This window comes from Dermacentor andersoni, chromosome 9, assembly GCF_023375885.2.
Source record: "Dermacentor andersoni chromosome 9, qqDerAnde1_hic_scaffold, whole genome shotgun sequence".
Lineage (NCBI taxonomy): Eukaryota > Metazoa > Arthropoda > Arachnida > Ixodida > Ixodidae > Dermacentor > Dermacentor andersoni.
The window spans coordinates 117,114,219-117,129,534 of record NC_092822.1 but is presented as its reverse complement, the minus strand read 5'-3'; the positions used below and the strand labels follow the sequence as shown (position 1 = coordinate 117,129,534).

Genomic DNA, 15,316 nt, shown 5'->3' with positions numbered 1-15,316 from the left:
ATACAGCGTCGTGGCAATCCGTGAACCACGTCTCTGTAAACGACAGAACATCAAATTTGTAGTCTAAGTTGCTGAGAAAAACACTAATATCGTTAGTTTTAATGATTAAACTTCTTGTTTCCAGACAGAATATCGAGAATTTATTGCTCTGTTCACGAAAAGGATAAGCTACAGTGTTTTAAAATTGTTCAACACTGTTGTATACATATGTATGCGGGTTGCAGGACTCCAGTATTGTGCACATTCGACACTGTGGGGTGAAAACGGATCTCTCCCGTCGCCTTTCCTCTCTTACTCGCGCCTGTCATTTATATATACACTCTGAAGTATCCCCCAACGCGGTGATTGCGACAGCAGCAACCCACAGCAGCAGCAGCAGAAACAGGGAAGTCTAAGCAGCAGCAGAAACAGCAGCAGAAAGTCTAAGGAAGAGGCGAAGAAAGCTTCGCTTTAATATGGCTCAGGTGGGATGTCGATGGGTCGAAGGTACTCAGCAGGAAGCGTAGATGGTTTCTTTCGGCGTTGACAGAGCTCGCAGCTGCTGACATAACGCCGCACTGAGCGTACTAGACCAGACCTTAAAAGCGACGGCACACGTGGTCATGTGTGCCCGTGATACCAAGGTGGCCAGTGGTTGGGGCATCGTGAAGCTCACGAAGAACTGGAGCGCAGGTGTGAAGGTATAAGGAGGAGGATGTCAGGACCGTGAGGGTACACTTTACGCCGATATACGGTACCATCCTTCAGGGTGAACATGCACACAGAGGCGTGGCTATAGGAGAGGATTTCAGACGCTCGATTATTTCTCCTGAGTAGGCATCGAGACGCTGTTCGTCGGCAATGTGAAGCAAGTGGCTCACGGAAACGACACAATCGAGAAATTCAGTGCGCCAATAGTCACATTCAGCCACAGGGTAGCGCGACAAACAATCCGCATCTTTGTGTTTTGTATACGACCATGTAGGTTTTGCAGGCGTAGTGCTCATCATGCGAGTGTGCCTGCAGGATTTTTCAAGGAGACGATATAGCAGAGGGCATGGTGGCCGGAAACTACTGTGAAAAGGCAGCCAAATAGATACGAGCGAAATTTTGCAACTCATCATACAAGAGCGATGCACTCACGTTCTGTAATTGAGTAATTTCGCTCCGAAGCGGACAGCAGCCTGCTGACACGACGCAGTTCGCTCCACATGGACGTTGGCGCAAGACAGCGCCTATTCCGTAACCGCTCTAGTAAGTGCGGACTTCGGTTTGGGCTTATGGGTCGAAGTGGGCCAAAATGGGAGGCGTTGTGGGAACATGGTTAACTCGAAGAAAGCCGCGGCTTGTGCAGGACCCCAGGTAAAAGGGGCGTTTTGTTTAAGAAGATTTGTGAGAGGTTTCACAATCACTGCAAAATTCTTCATAAACCAACAAAATAGGAGCAGAAACCGACAAAGCTGCGAATGTCTTTGGCAGAGTTGAGCACAGGGAAGTCCTTCACGGCTCTAATTTTTTTTGGGTCGGGTCGTGCGCTGGCAGCGTCCACAATATGACCAAGGTTCATGCTGCGGCGACGGCCAAAACGGTACTTTGATGAATTCAGCTGAAGATCGGCATGGCGGAACACGTCGTGAATCACTGAGAGGCGTTCGCGGTGAGTATCAAACGCAGGAGAAAACACAATTACGTTGTCTAAATAGCAGAAGCATTTATACCATTTGAACCCATGAAGCAGAGAGTACGTCACTCGCTCGAATGTGGCCTGGCATTACACAGACCGAAAAACATGACCCTAAACAGGTAAAGCCCATATGGAGCTACAAAGCCGTTTTCTCTTGGTTGACAGGGTTCACAGAAATCTGCCAGTAGCCAGATCGAAGGTCGGTAGAGGAGAAGTAAGCGGCACCATACAGACAATCAAGGGCGTCATCGATTCGCGGTAACGTGTAAGCGTCTTTCTTCGCAATACCGTTGAGGTGGCGATAGTTCACACCAAAGCGCCACGATCCATCTTTTCTTTTAAACTAAAACAACAGGGGACGTCCAGAGACTGAAGTAAGGCTCGACAATGTCCTTCGCAAGTATTTTGCTGATTTACTGCTGGATCACGTTTCGCTCAGACGCTGACACTCGATATGGGCGACGGTTAACAGGACTGGCATCGCCTGTGTGTATGCGATGTGCGACAACGGACTTCCTACCCAAAGGCAGATTACGGAAGTCGAAAATGTCCTGATACGACTCGAGAATACGCCTGAGTGCTTCAGTTTGCCCAGGCGGAAGGTCACTGGCGATCATGCTGCGAATAGCGTGGCTGCCACACGTTGTCGGTGTTGGTGGGCCCTTCTGAGGACATGTAGCATCCATTACAAAAGGTTTCAGCTGAAAGTCTTCCATGGGGTAAAGGCGGGCTACGGAAAGCCCCTCTGGAAGTACTCGCTTGATGTAGCTAAAATTCACTAGTGGAAGGCAGGTTCTAGTTACCGTAACGCAGGATGCAGCGACACCGTGCAGGAGCAGGACGTCAGTAAAAGGCGTCTTGCAGTAGTCGCCATCTGGAACGGCTGGCGAACATGACAATTCAACATATGTCGTGGTTTTAGATGGTAGGCGAACAAAGTGGCTGCAATGTAAGCGAGACGGAGGAGGTTGGTCATTTGGTTCACAGAGGCGAAGCCGTTCAGAGCAATAGATCAGAGCGGAATTAGCACAAAAAAAAATAAGGTCCAAGTATGAGGTCCTTAGGGCAATGCGCAAGGACAGTAAAAATGACAACCACCTGGTCAGCAGTAATGGTAACACGAGCTGTGCACATCCCAACCACAGCGACCGTCGCACCGTCAGCGACACGTGCGACTCTGGTCGTGGGAGGTGTAAGGATCCTCTTCATGCGACGACGAAAACTGGCGCTCAGGACAGAGACATGCGCCGCAGTATCAACCAAAGCTCTGACGGGCACGTCGTCGACGTGGACTTCAACAATGTTCCAGTGGGCACATAAGCGCAGCTGAGTATTTTGGATCAAGGTCAACAGTGCAGCTTCACCGAAGCTGTGCAGTCTAGTTTTCCGGCGAAACGCGACGGCTAAAGAACGGCGAAGAAGAGCGGCAGCGAGTCAGTGAACGAGACGGACGGCAATGCGACAGAAGTGATTGGGCATAGCGGGTACCTTCCTCAGGGACATTCGGTGCAGATAATTCGGTAGGAGGCGGATAGTGGCTTGCACTACGGAAGGGACTAGAGTATAAGCTGGAAATGGGGTATGAGAGTAAGAGGGCCACTGGCGGCGCCAATAGCGAGCAATGTGTTCAGCTCGGCTGCTGTGGAAACAGATATGTTTATTATCGGCTGCTCTCCATTCCGACGGGTTTCTGGAACGATGAAGGGCATACGGTCCACGACGAGACCTAACCGCAGGGACAAGAGTGGTGTCAGCAGTGTTCATGGCGCAGACAGGAAGGAAGAGGCCAAGGTTCACAAGTTCCGTGCCGACAACGGCCTGGATTAATGAAACAGCCGGCCTCAACGCCTCTGATACAGTGGGTTTATAAGAAGCTGGATACGGCGGCCTCGTGTTCTCGGCGGACGATGGGTGTCACGTCGTCTGATGTGGATGCTTGACAAGTAGTTACCTCACACGATGACGTTGCAGCGGTATCCGGTAGACGCTCGAACTGCGGAGAGATGCGCCGGCATTTCGCTTGCTCTAGAGGACGGCACAATTGGACCACGCTGTCAACAGTTGTTACGTTGGTGAAGACGAGCAGATTAATCGCATCGTGAGCGATCTTGTCAGCCTCGGACATCTTCTGGTCAGGCTGTAGGCAAAAGGGCAGCACGCCCTGTATGTACAAGCAAGGCTCAGTTGACGTCTGGGTACGTACCGCCAGTTGTTTCTTTGCCGCAAGCTGTCGACCAAACGGGTTGCCGGAAAGGTCATGGAGGTGCTGCTTGAACGTGTCCCATCTGGTGAGATTGTCCTCATAGGTCTGAAAGTAGACGCAAGAGCTTCCGCCGAGGTGAAGTATGACGTCAACGAGCATTATAGCTGGATCCCAGCCATTCCGTTTGCTGACTCGCTCGTACATGCTGAGCAGCTCACCCACGTCAACGCTGTTAGCCTCGGAAAAGCTCGCGGGATCGCGGGGCTGCGCGAGGACGATAAACTGGACAATGGTCGCAGGCGTGGCTGGCGGTGACGTGTCATCAACTGAAGGCCTGCCGATAGGCTCGAGGTGGCGTCCGCTGCGAAAGCTCTGTTCTCAGAAATATCCATGGAGCACTTCCACCAAATAAATGTTACGTGAAAGCAGAGTGAGCAAACTGTCTGCAGCTTATATTTACAAGGGTAGCAAGCATTGGCCAACATGCAAGCCAGCCAACATCAATCAAGGCACGTCGTTGTCACCAGACGAGCAGTGGCAGCTTATGGATACGTCACACTAAATCCAAGGGTTAACATTATCGTCTTGGAGTAACACCTAGCAATATTTTGCAAACTGGGAATAAAGCACTATTTCTTGATCACGACTGCATCTTCCTTCGATTCAAACTGGCACCTGAGAAGGAAAAGTACAGGAAGGTAATCCTCTGCTCTTCAGTGCTCTTAAAGATAAAGCGTATAGGGAAGCGGAGGCCATACATCATCTTTTTAATTTCTTGTCGATGATTTATTAGCGTAAGAAAACGAACCCTAGAAACACCACTCTCTGTTTTTGGATTACATCTAACTGTTCCGAATGTACTATCTTTGGGTGCCTCTACATTTGGCCATAGCGACTGGAAGGTCAGCGCTGCCATCCAAGATTTCTTTTTATAATCAGTGACACTTTAACTCCGGATACAAAATTTCAAGCCTCCTTTTCTTTCTCCCAAATTGAATTTGAATTGTTTTATTTTTATGATTATGGTACGATTCTTATTTTCGTAAAATTATGCAGGCTCTTCGATCTCTATCTTTCGACTCTAACTTACCCAGTGCAAAATTTTTACCTGTTATTTTGCAGCTTATTTTGACCTACCCGATTTTTGGCCAGTCCCCCAGACTTGGTACGTGCCAGTATGCTAGAGGGGTCTACGTCTACATCTATATAGAAGTTGCAGAAGAAGAAGAGGCGGTTCCTTGCATCCCACGGCATTGTAGATTACACGTTCTTGCTAGGAAAAAGCCGCTGCCGGGTCTCTAAGTAGTACCTGATTTATTAACTCCGACGAACATCCCCGACACTCAAGCCAGGTCACCTGAAGCCTGCTGACAGGCCCTGCTAAGGTTCGAGAGGGTGGGCCTTCCGGTCAAGGTAACAGTTGCCGCGCGCTGATTGTACATTTGCAGCAATAAGTTGAGCGGTTCAGAATAGATGGGAGATTTGCCAACGTGGTCTCCAGTCAGCAAACTACGTAAACCATTACTTTTAGCGGTTCACCAACAACAGCTCCTACCTTGTACAGCGAAGCTGTTATAGATACTTCCGCAACGCTTTTCTTGCCGTGGTGGCGAAAGCGGTAGGTGTAAGGTTGCCATGTCATGGTGTGGTCAGTATAACAAAGCTCAGATATTGCGAAGTTAGTGCATAAGCTCGGGTATAGTGAATGAATTTCATCGTGTAAACATAATTCAGTATGTTCCACACAACTTTAGCCAAACTTTAAAAATGTGCAACTGCACCGTAGCTGGAGAGAACCAATGTAATGTTGTTTGCTGTTGCTTGGAGATACTCAGATTATTTTTTGCATTCCGCCTTATTAAATAATTAGTCTTAATTATTTCAATGAACTTTTCGATTATTATAGGTAGATGAAAAGTGCCAATGAGAACAAAGTAGGTAAAGCAACATGAAAAACTCGAGATATAGCTTTCTGTTGCTCAATACGTGCTACATAGATGTTTTTTTCGAACGTCAAAGAAGCACGCGAATACACGAAAAATTGCCGCACTCGAGGCACTTTGCGTATATCCGCGGGTTCGTTTTGTGGGGCCGCTCAGCAGGTACGGCGCTCTGCTGCTGAGCACAAGGTCACGCGTCGGATTCCCTGCCACTGCTACTGTAATCTTATTGGAGCAGAATGCATAAAAACTCACGTACCGTGATACGAATGCACGTTCAAGAAATCCGTTTGTCGAAATCAATCTGGGTGCCCTCTATCACGGCGTTTATTAGATCATAGCTGCGTTGAATGGGGACGTTAAACCTTACTAAAATAAGTAAATACAATAGGACAGAGGTAACCTGCCCCATTCCTACTCTACTTTAAACTGTACCATCACAGTCAGCTGGAAGTCACCACAATAAGAAGGAAGAGAATTCCCTATTTGATTTCACAATATACTGGCACATATGAAGTTGCAGCCCAGCGCCTCTGTATGTCCTTTCTATGTGTGCGCTAAGTGTCAGATGTGAGTGCGCTGCTTCAATAACATGCCAAGTGTATTGAAACGACCTGCGCGCGTGGTACGGCTCGAAGGGCGCTCTGTGCGTCGGCGCAGTAGCGAAGAAAAAACACTTTCGTATACTGGTCCTTGTCTTCAGGAACTGACGTATCCCACGCATTGCGCAGGCCTGGTCACCACCAGCAGCCACGTCCAGTGAAATGAGAGAGGTCGACTGCACATCAACATGAACGCCAACCGGTACGCCACCAAGAAGACCGTGGCGCAGGGCATGCTGGACGTGGCCCTGCTCACGGCCAACACCGCGCAGCTCAAGAGCCTCATCCTGCGGGGCGCCCAGCAGGAATTCTACACCCTGCTGCTGGTGCTCCTTAGCCTCTCCATAGGGCTGCAGGTACGTACACATATACGCACGCTTCCGACGGACAACCGCTGTGCGCATGCGCACGCTGAGAGCTTGGACAGTTCGAGAGTTTGGACAGTTGCTTAGTACATGATTGAATACGAAAACCGGCGAAAAAAGGAAACGTACACAAGCAAGAGGACGACCAGACGAGGCCCCATATTGTCGTGTTCTTACTTGTGGGATGAAATACATGCTTGCCGAAAAGAGGAGAAGCACAAAAAAGGAAGACACATTGGCACCTGTATTGTCGTCGGTGTGTTTTCCCGTTTATGCGTCCTCTCTGCGGCGAATGTGTCTCAGCAAATACCAAATGGGTCATGAAGCAGTTTGCCAGTGGGCTTCGTGGTTTTCGCGGATTTTCATCTTCAGTAATTTGCCTGGTATTAGTAAGAATAGTGTACGAACATGGCTATGCTACCAGTATAGACAGAAGTCAAAACGCTTTCTAGAACACGCGAGCCGAGTGTTTTGGACTGCGCTGGTGGCCCATAGGAGACCTTTAGCTGGAGTTGCACGATTCGCTCCGTTCAGAGCGCTGTAACCTAAGAAATTGCACTCAAAGCACTGAGCGGAACGCCAGTGCGCGTGTGCGCGGCGTTCTTGCCGGCAGCTGGAGGTACAACGCTTTCTCCGCTCTGCTGCCGAATGGATAAGTGGCGACCAAAACATGGCGTCCATGACGCTTATCCGCCTGCGCAACGGCTTTTGGCGCATGCAATCAGCAAAAATATGTCCTTCGAGATCCACTTCTGCAACCGAGATGCAGCCGCCACTGGGCCTCTTAGAATTGTCCTGGTCTATCTAGGACTGCCCGAAACGCTGCATACGCAACGCTCATTGGCTGAAAGTGCTGCCTCGGGCAGTGCGGGACTATCAGGGACGCATAATCGAAGAACCCCACTGGTATTTAGATTTGGACACCACTTGGTTTGGGTGCGAGGAATGTGACAGTGCATCCACTTGGTTTCTCTGTCGTTTCAGAGTCAAGATGACTATGCCCATATTGCCTCACATTGAGACGCACACGTGAATAACGCGAAATCAACATAGCTCTCGTCAGTATTTGAACCGGGCTACACGGAATCTAAGCTCAGCTCAGCTAAATATTGTGTACAGCGATAGCGCCTTGTGATAAATCGGCTGCGTAAGAGCCTGTGCGGCTGGATTTGCAAAATGTTTTGTCAGCTCTGTTGCTTCATGCTGTGGAAGCTGTTTTGACAATGAAGAGGGCGCTCTAAACTAATATTTCAATCTCTGTACCAGCTCATATAACTCAAGCTTGCAGGATAATATTGCTAGAACCAACTTTTTTCCGACTCCCCTTTAGTCCCTTGGAGGTTAAATCAAAATTGATTTTTTTGGCTTGATGTAAATTGCATGGAACAGAAAATAAAACGTGTAACGTTAAAAGAACAGGCAAGCGTACTATGATATAAAGCGGGTATAGAAAGCGTCATGGTTCCGATCCACAGGTAGAATGGAAACTGGGTACATTGTGCAATGCGTAAAGCAGAACCGTTTGTTTATAACATTTGTCTCAGGAGCAGCGAAACGTAGTTGAAGACGACAGGAAATTGGGTGGTGTGATCAGATAATGAAATTTGCAGGCATAGGATACGAAGTCGACTGATGTAGCAGAGGAATAAATTGTGATTAATCATATTGCGATTTCCTTCGTTCTGATGTGGAAGTAAAGCAGGTTGATGATAAGGAAGAATGTTGAAAAGCTACGTTCTGAAAAGCCAGCACCTCGCTGAAGGAAACAGGAGACTGTGGAATCAGTCTGTTCAGTTTCGAGAACACGAAGCGAAGCCGCCAGGTAGCGAGCTACCGAAGGAAATGGTGGCGCGGAACTGGGGAGAGGTGGAGGCGACACGCAAGTTCCGGGTAGAAATGCATAATGGACGAGAATTTAATGCTATAAATAGCCAAGACGGAAGAAATAAACTAGGAGGAGACATCAAGTCACGCCACCAGCCTTGGCAAACCGACTCTCCGGGAAGCTATTCCTTTCGCTTTTTCTCTCGAAAAATCAGCCCAACACGTGACCTCTGAGACTAAGCGTATTGGCTGAGATTGTAGTGTTTCCTGTAGTTTCTAACCCATGCGCACTTGATCAGCTGCTGTGTCATAGCTAATGGCTGCAGGTCAAGGGAACCAAAACCTACTGCGTGCTTTGACGTGAAGGGCATGTGCAGGGCTGACTCGTTTGGCTTCAGTCGTGTAGCACAATACTCACTCGTCGATTTTTTATTCTTTCGTGTACATGGTCATAAACGATGTCATGACATCGGATGATGCTGATGTACACACTCGTAAAAGGGAGATATGAAGTGGTTTCGAAACTGAATGCACATATACACCAGAATGCTCAAACATCTTGGAGCGAAAATTCGCAGTTATAAGCAAATGTGTCCGGGCACACTATTCAAGCTGGACAGTGTTACTGCATATTGGGTTCCGTAATCCTTTCTGTAATGGCAGCGTTTCGAGCCAATCAGCTCTGAAAATATGGCGAATTGCAAAATGTGGTGGATCCTGAGTGTATACAACAGCACCCCTGGTCCGGAGATGAAACCCGGTGCCCCGCTTTCTTGAAATAGTTCTTCAGCAAACGAAGCTAGCCAAAGGACTAACAGATGGCAGGATGAAGTTGGCACTCGTTTAGTTGGCCAGACCATTTTGAAAATTTTGGTTTCGCAGACTTGAAAGTGTTCTGATGAACTGTAGCACTGCAGTTTGCCACCATAGTGAACCCAAATTCCAATAGAAATCGTCTACTCTTTCCTATGACCTACACAATATCCAGAAGTTTAAGTAGGCTTTAGTGACACTCCTGCTTTATTTCACTAGCTCATCGACTGACAGAGTGCCGCTCGATGCCACGCATTTCTGTCATCTTTCTGTAGAAGCACACCTTTAGCCCTCGCATCAGTATGCTCTCCAGTACACAAGAATTGTAAAATGAGTTCTAACACAAGCATCTTCGAACCATTTGAAGCCTGTCTGAGCCTTGAGAAGATGCCGTAGTGGGCTGAAATTATTGCATAGCCCGGCAAGAAGCGCCTGGTAAAGCTCACCAGTCTAGCGAAAAGCTCGTCAGTATCAACCACTGGAAGTAAGCTGCCAAATTCTCATCTCACTCACATTGGATGGCACTGGCAGTCCTGTGAGGGCGGCCAACTTTCGTGCACCTGGCTTGATTCCTTTGGTCGTGAGCACAATACCTGTGTTTTTGCAATTGTACATGTGGACAGACGTAATGGCATCTTGCCTTGTAGATGGCACCGAACACCTGTTGCAACTTGGCCAACATGGACAGCCAGTCGATCTGGAACAAGTATATCGTCCAAGTAACATGATGCCACACTCGACCCAAGTGGACTAAATTCTTTGGTAAAGAAGTGGGCCATTATTTAAAAAAAATATTTGCATTGGTCAAAGCAGTACGTTTCTTTTTGCATGAATAGCTCTTCCAGAGGAATATGGAAGTAGAACCATGCGCTACGTCTTTCACGGTGAAGAAGTTGTTTCGTGCATGACGATCCAACACATGATTAATTATCGGCAGCGGACCGCAGTCTCTCACGGTTTGCATGTTCAAGCGGGTATGGTACACTACGATCCTATATTAGCCGTTTTTTACTAAAATCAATGGACTGTCGCTCCCAGACTCATTGTGTCGGTTCAGGTCACAAGCCTCGAGTGCGTCGGTGGTTTGCCGAAGCACTTGTCGCTCTGCGCATGAAGCTCTGTAAGGGCGCCGACTCAGTGGTGTACGTCCCGGTATTTTTCTGAATGACTATGGTTGGCACATGCGTGAATCCGAGTTCCTTGGCATGCACTGCAAAGCCCTTCCGGTTTCGTTTCAACAACTCGCACAGCTCTTCCTTTTGTGCTTCTTTGAGAGACGGCACAATTTTGATGTCCTCGGCCTTTAATGGTGATTGTGCCCTTACTACTTGCTCAATGAAGTTGACCGCTTGCAGAGGAGATGCTGACCCGCCGGGATATTCAAGCTCAACACGATCCTCACGCCTGACTACTTGGCCTTTCTCTATGGTGATGTCTGACTGCAATGCACCGTGACTGCGAGGCTTGTCTTCTAATCTTTCAATTCACGCAAGAAGTCGATCTCAACTGCTCCAGAGTAAAGCGTAAGTCCGTTTGGTTCCACACAATATCAAGCCGCTGTAAGTTACTGCACCGTGTTGCACCGAGCTTCACTGCACCAACACACTTCACCAAACTTCGCCTTCTCACTGACTGGCAAGGCAACTCACTCATGGTGGCTTTTAATATTGATCTCAATGAGTAACAGGAATCGCATCCCTCCAGCAGCCTGGTGGTTGCTGGAGGAATGCAAGAAGAAGCTTTTTTCGGAAGCACAAGAATCGGTGAGTTAATGATGTCTGTTCTCGCGATACAATGAGGCACTGTGAAGGCATCGTCGGGAACTACGTTCATCCTTACGCACTTGAAGACCGCCTAAGTTCGCCTCGACCTCGCCCATTTTTTCACAAGTTCCACATATACCGTGGATCTGTTCATTGCAGTTTGGGCTGGCTACTACTTTCCCTATGTGAATGACAAATTTTGACTTAATTAGTGGGATTTGTGCACCATTCACCAGAACAGAGGTTGTCGGTTCGTCATTCAAGTTTGCAGTTATCAATGGCTGTGACATTCCAGGCATTTCTTTCTCATTCTCTCTTATAGTGCGATAGTAACTGTATGGACACTCCAAGCGAATTCTTGCCATCGTCGTCGCCAAGAGGTTCCATTATATTTAGGTATATGTATGGCATATACCATGCCATGCTATAGACATGCGGTATATGCGGGTTATCTTGCGCACTATCCTATCACTAAAGTTGCTCCTACAAGGTCTTACATTATTGACAAAACAATGAGCGAAAGCTCTACTTCTCGAGGTGCGACTCCAAGCGCTCCTTGCGGCTCAAGTTCAAACTGCTCGCGTTTGAACTTGAGCCGGCGGCGCGCAAGTGTGAAGTTGCGACGTCACGCCACAGGATGGGCTGGAGAGAGGCGTCGCAGCTGTCCTCTCTCGAGCCTCGCCGCTGTGTACCATGTGGCTAGGCAAATGTGCATAAAGGGTTAAATGTAGTCCGACGTAGCCTGAGCGTGCGCACACGTTACGTCACGTTGGCGAGAACAACAACGTCTATTGTTCGACCAATGGTTCGACGCAACCAACCTAACCGGACGCGGCCAACGCGCTCCGACGCACGCCGCGTCGAGCGACGCTGGCCCGAGCACTGACAACGTCGGACTATAAACGATCCTTAACAGCTTCTTCGCCGGCGTTTGGTCACTCAGTTTCGCCATTGAAGAAGCACGCGCCGGTGCGAGCGCGTCAACTCTTCGCTGCAGGCGTCATGCAGAGTCTCAACATAACAGTAACCCAAGTTCTAACTACGAGCAACTACTTCACAGACCATAAATCAGTCTTTACCTAAGTCAAACCACAGCAAGACAGTGATGAATCGTTTGATGTCCAATAAAACGAAATCGCAATCGTTGCTTCATGTTTCGGACGAAACTGCGACATTTTATAGCTTCGCTACCGTGAGCTTCTCCACTTCGGTCGATTCGGTCAGACTTGCCGTTTGATTGAGCTCGACGATCCTTTACTTCGCGGCGATGTCGTCAGCGAGCCCGAAGAAGGTAGACATTGTGACGCGCGTCCGCGGTCACTCGCATGGGCGTCTGAGTAGCAAGTTTCTCAAGGAGCAGTTGGATTTGACGCAACACCTGCGCCGACGTCTCCAAGACGGCCACAGACTCTGTTTAAGAGTCAGGCCTAGCATCGTTGCTCGCCATAACTAGCTGTCCTACGCAGCAGCCCGTTTCTCGCAACGGTCGCAAATATTCACGAATGTTCAGTGGTCCTCATAATGGTCGAAGAAGGCGCATTCACATCCTACTGATGATGTTCAAACAAAACCGGTAATGACACGATGGAACATACGTCACTAGTATGGTCGGAGCGCGCACATGCACATGTACACCGCAGCCTTCACCGCCAACTGCTACCTATCATTTCTTTTTCGGTAATGATAATGATTGTGTTCGACAACGCTGTCTCCCGCTAACGTCTATAATTAATGCACATACTTTGAAACATAGCTTGCTCGCCCCCCTGAACATCACCCTCACTTTCTGTAAATGTAAATTTGGTACACATTCTCATTCTTTCACGCCACTCTGAAAAAAACACGTGTATCATGTTTTTGAGCGCCTCTAGTCGCACTGACAGCGTCGCTCGAACACTACAATTCACCGAAAACGCTCACCGAAACCCCACTACGCCGATATAGGTCCATCGAAAACCCGCATTCACAGTGTAGCTGGTTTATGTATGTACAACACGCTACAGGTGGTTGGACCTGACGCAGTATTGTGGTATCTGTGAATGGCACGTCAATACGGGGTTCATGAAGTGGTGGAAAAGAATCGCATAGCTCTGAATGCACTGGACTAGATCATCCAGTTCCCTGCCAAAATTACTAGAGGGAATCCTGACGCTAGTGCGTACCGCGGGAGCTGCAATCAATATGGGTCAACCAGAATGGAAATGAAGGTTACTTTATGGATTTGCCTAACATTGGTCCTTAATGTTTTAAAACACCGTTGCGATTGACCAAATTTAAAATTTCTAACAAGATCCTGCGTTACAAGTACAACAACTCGCAGTGATTATGCATGGGCGGAAAGTCCTTGGGCTTTGCGCGTTTAGGAAGATTGTTTCGATACCGAGGATCGTAAAGGCAGAGAAAGCTTAGCAAATAAATTGACTTGAACATCTGAGGCCCCCAAGCGCACGCAAAGATTAGAAAGCTCCACGTGCCAACTATCATTCTCACGGTAGCTGAACGAACTCAGTGCCAAAGTTTATTCTCCTGATTTCTACATATGGGGGTGGGCATATATACATATAGTTACATATAGTTACGTATAGCTACATGTAGCTACGTATCGACATATGGCACGCGTAAGCAGACAACTGTTTGCGCGTTCTGCGCCTTTCAAGCTGGGCGAAAAACTACAATTACATAAAGAAAAGGAAAACCCGGGCCTGTAGAACCTACACACGCCATTGCACCGCGCATATGCGCAGATCATGGTGGGCGTCCTGTTCCTCCTGCTGGGTTTCATCAACGTTAACGACCAGAAGAACCACCGGCTCGCCGACATCCTCAACAACGTCTCCACCGCGGCCGTGTTCGGCATCACGGTCGTTAACGTAATGGCTGCCTCCTTCGACGGCCGGGACGGCGCCGTCGGCCTGATGCTCCAGCAGCCGCCCAACCTGGGCAAGCCCTCGGGGCCCCAGTGAGCTCGGGTCGCTCAGCGTCCATGCCCGGACGACCCGGCGGCGTCGTCACATCGGTTTTGGTCGCCATGTATGGACTCGCCCGCTGTTCTTTCATCTTGCTGTTCACGAGAGGATATCGCGCAGTCTTCATTTTGTCTCTTCGTGAACTCAATTAAAAAGCGCACTTTTCCGCGACTAAACCGGTGGAACCACGTAGGCCCACTCGTCCGTCACTGAATGTCTCGACAACCATCGTCTGGAGACATGGGAGCTGGCGAGAAAGTGGAGACGACGTGGAATAACGCAGTGTCCCCTGGTCTCGTTTAGACTTAAAACACTTTCTGAACAGTTGTTAGAATTCATTCTCGTCAATAACAGCGACAATAATGGCAATAATACCAAGTACAATGAATAAAATATAACATGCGCCGTTCAAACTTCGGATACATGAACAAACAAATTCTGTGGTTTTGTTGAAGGTGCCGAAACGATGATGGGATTGTTGCATGTAAATAAATATTTCATTTGATTTTACGTTTAAAGAGTTACCCGCCACGCTGAACGATAGCGGCTACGGCGCTGCGCTGCTGAGCTCGACATCGCGGCTTCTCATCCCGGCCCTGGCGGTGTTGGTAGAAATGAAAAAGCGCTCATGCACTTAGATTTAGGTGCGCAAAAGAGAATCGCGGGTAGTCAAAATTACACCGTAGTCCTCCACTCTGGCTTGGCTTATAATCAGATTGCGGCTTTGGTACGTAAAATCAAACAATATATTTTTCATTATTATGGCGCTCTAGGAGGCGCACTCTCATTTGGACCACCTGGGACTCTTCAGCGTGAGCCTAAATTTAAGCGCACGGGCATTTTGACTTTCACCCCGCATCGCAAGACGGCGGCCACCCGTCGGAATCGCACCTCAGCCCTTGTACTCTACAATGCAACGCCATTGCCAGCAAGTTACCGCGGGGTGTCGCTGGGCACATCATTTGCGACACCTCTGTCGAAGTCTCAGTATACAAGCGCACATCTGAACCACGCTCGATTGATTCACTTGGGTCACTGACGGTGGGACTGGCGAAATTGTGCGGCAGTCCCACCGTCAGTGCGCGGATGGAAACTTAAGGCACGTCACGGCATGAGACATAGATCACTAGGGTTGAGGATTGGGCGAGTTGGTATTTCATTCTAGAACTGGTACAGT

The 15,316-nt window shown here is 48.6% G+C and overlaps 1 protein-coding gene across 1 annotated transcript; it reads left to right on the top strand.

The window, feature by feature from the left end:
- Nucleotides 1–6,450: 6,450 nt before the first annotated feature.
- On the top strand, nucleotides 6,451–14,423 carry LOC126529567 (ninjurin-1-like). The gene is made up of 2 exons (XM_050177093.3): nucleotides 6,451–6,764; nucleotides 13,918–14,423. Exons 1-2 carry the CDS (start codon nucleotides 6,597–6,599, stop codon nucleotides 14,134–14,136), a joined length of 387 nt encoding a protein of 128 aa, XP_050033050.1. The 5' UTR covers nucleotides 6,451–6,596; the 3' UTR covers nucleotides 14,137–14,423.
- Nucleotides 14,424–15,316: the final 893 nt, after the last annotated feature.

What these genes read in the sequence shown, in the direction of transcription:
- LOC126529567 (XM_050177093.3), top strand. Translation starts at nt 6,597, where the DNA reads ATGAACGCCAACCGGTACGCCACCAAGAAGACCGTGGCGCAGGGCATG. An exon ending in GCCTCTCCATAGGGCTGCAG is followed by an intron (nt 6,765 to 13,917) that starts GTACGTACACAT and finishes GCATATGCGCAG; the next exon opens with ATCATGGTGGGCGTCCTGTT.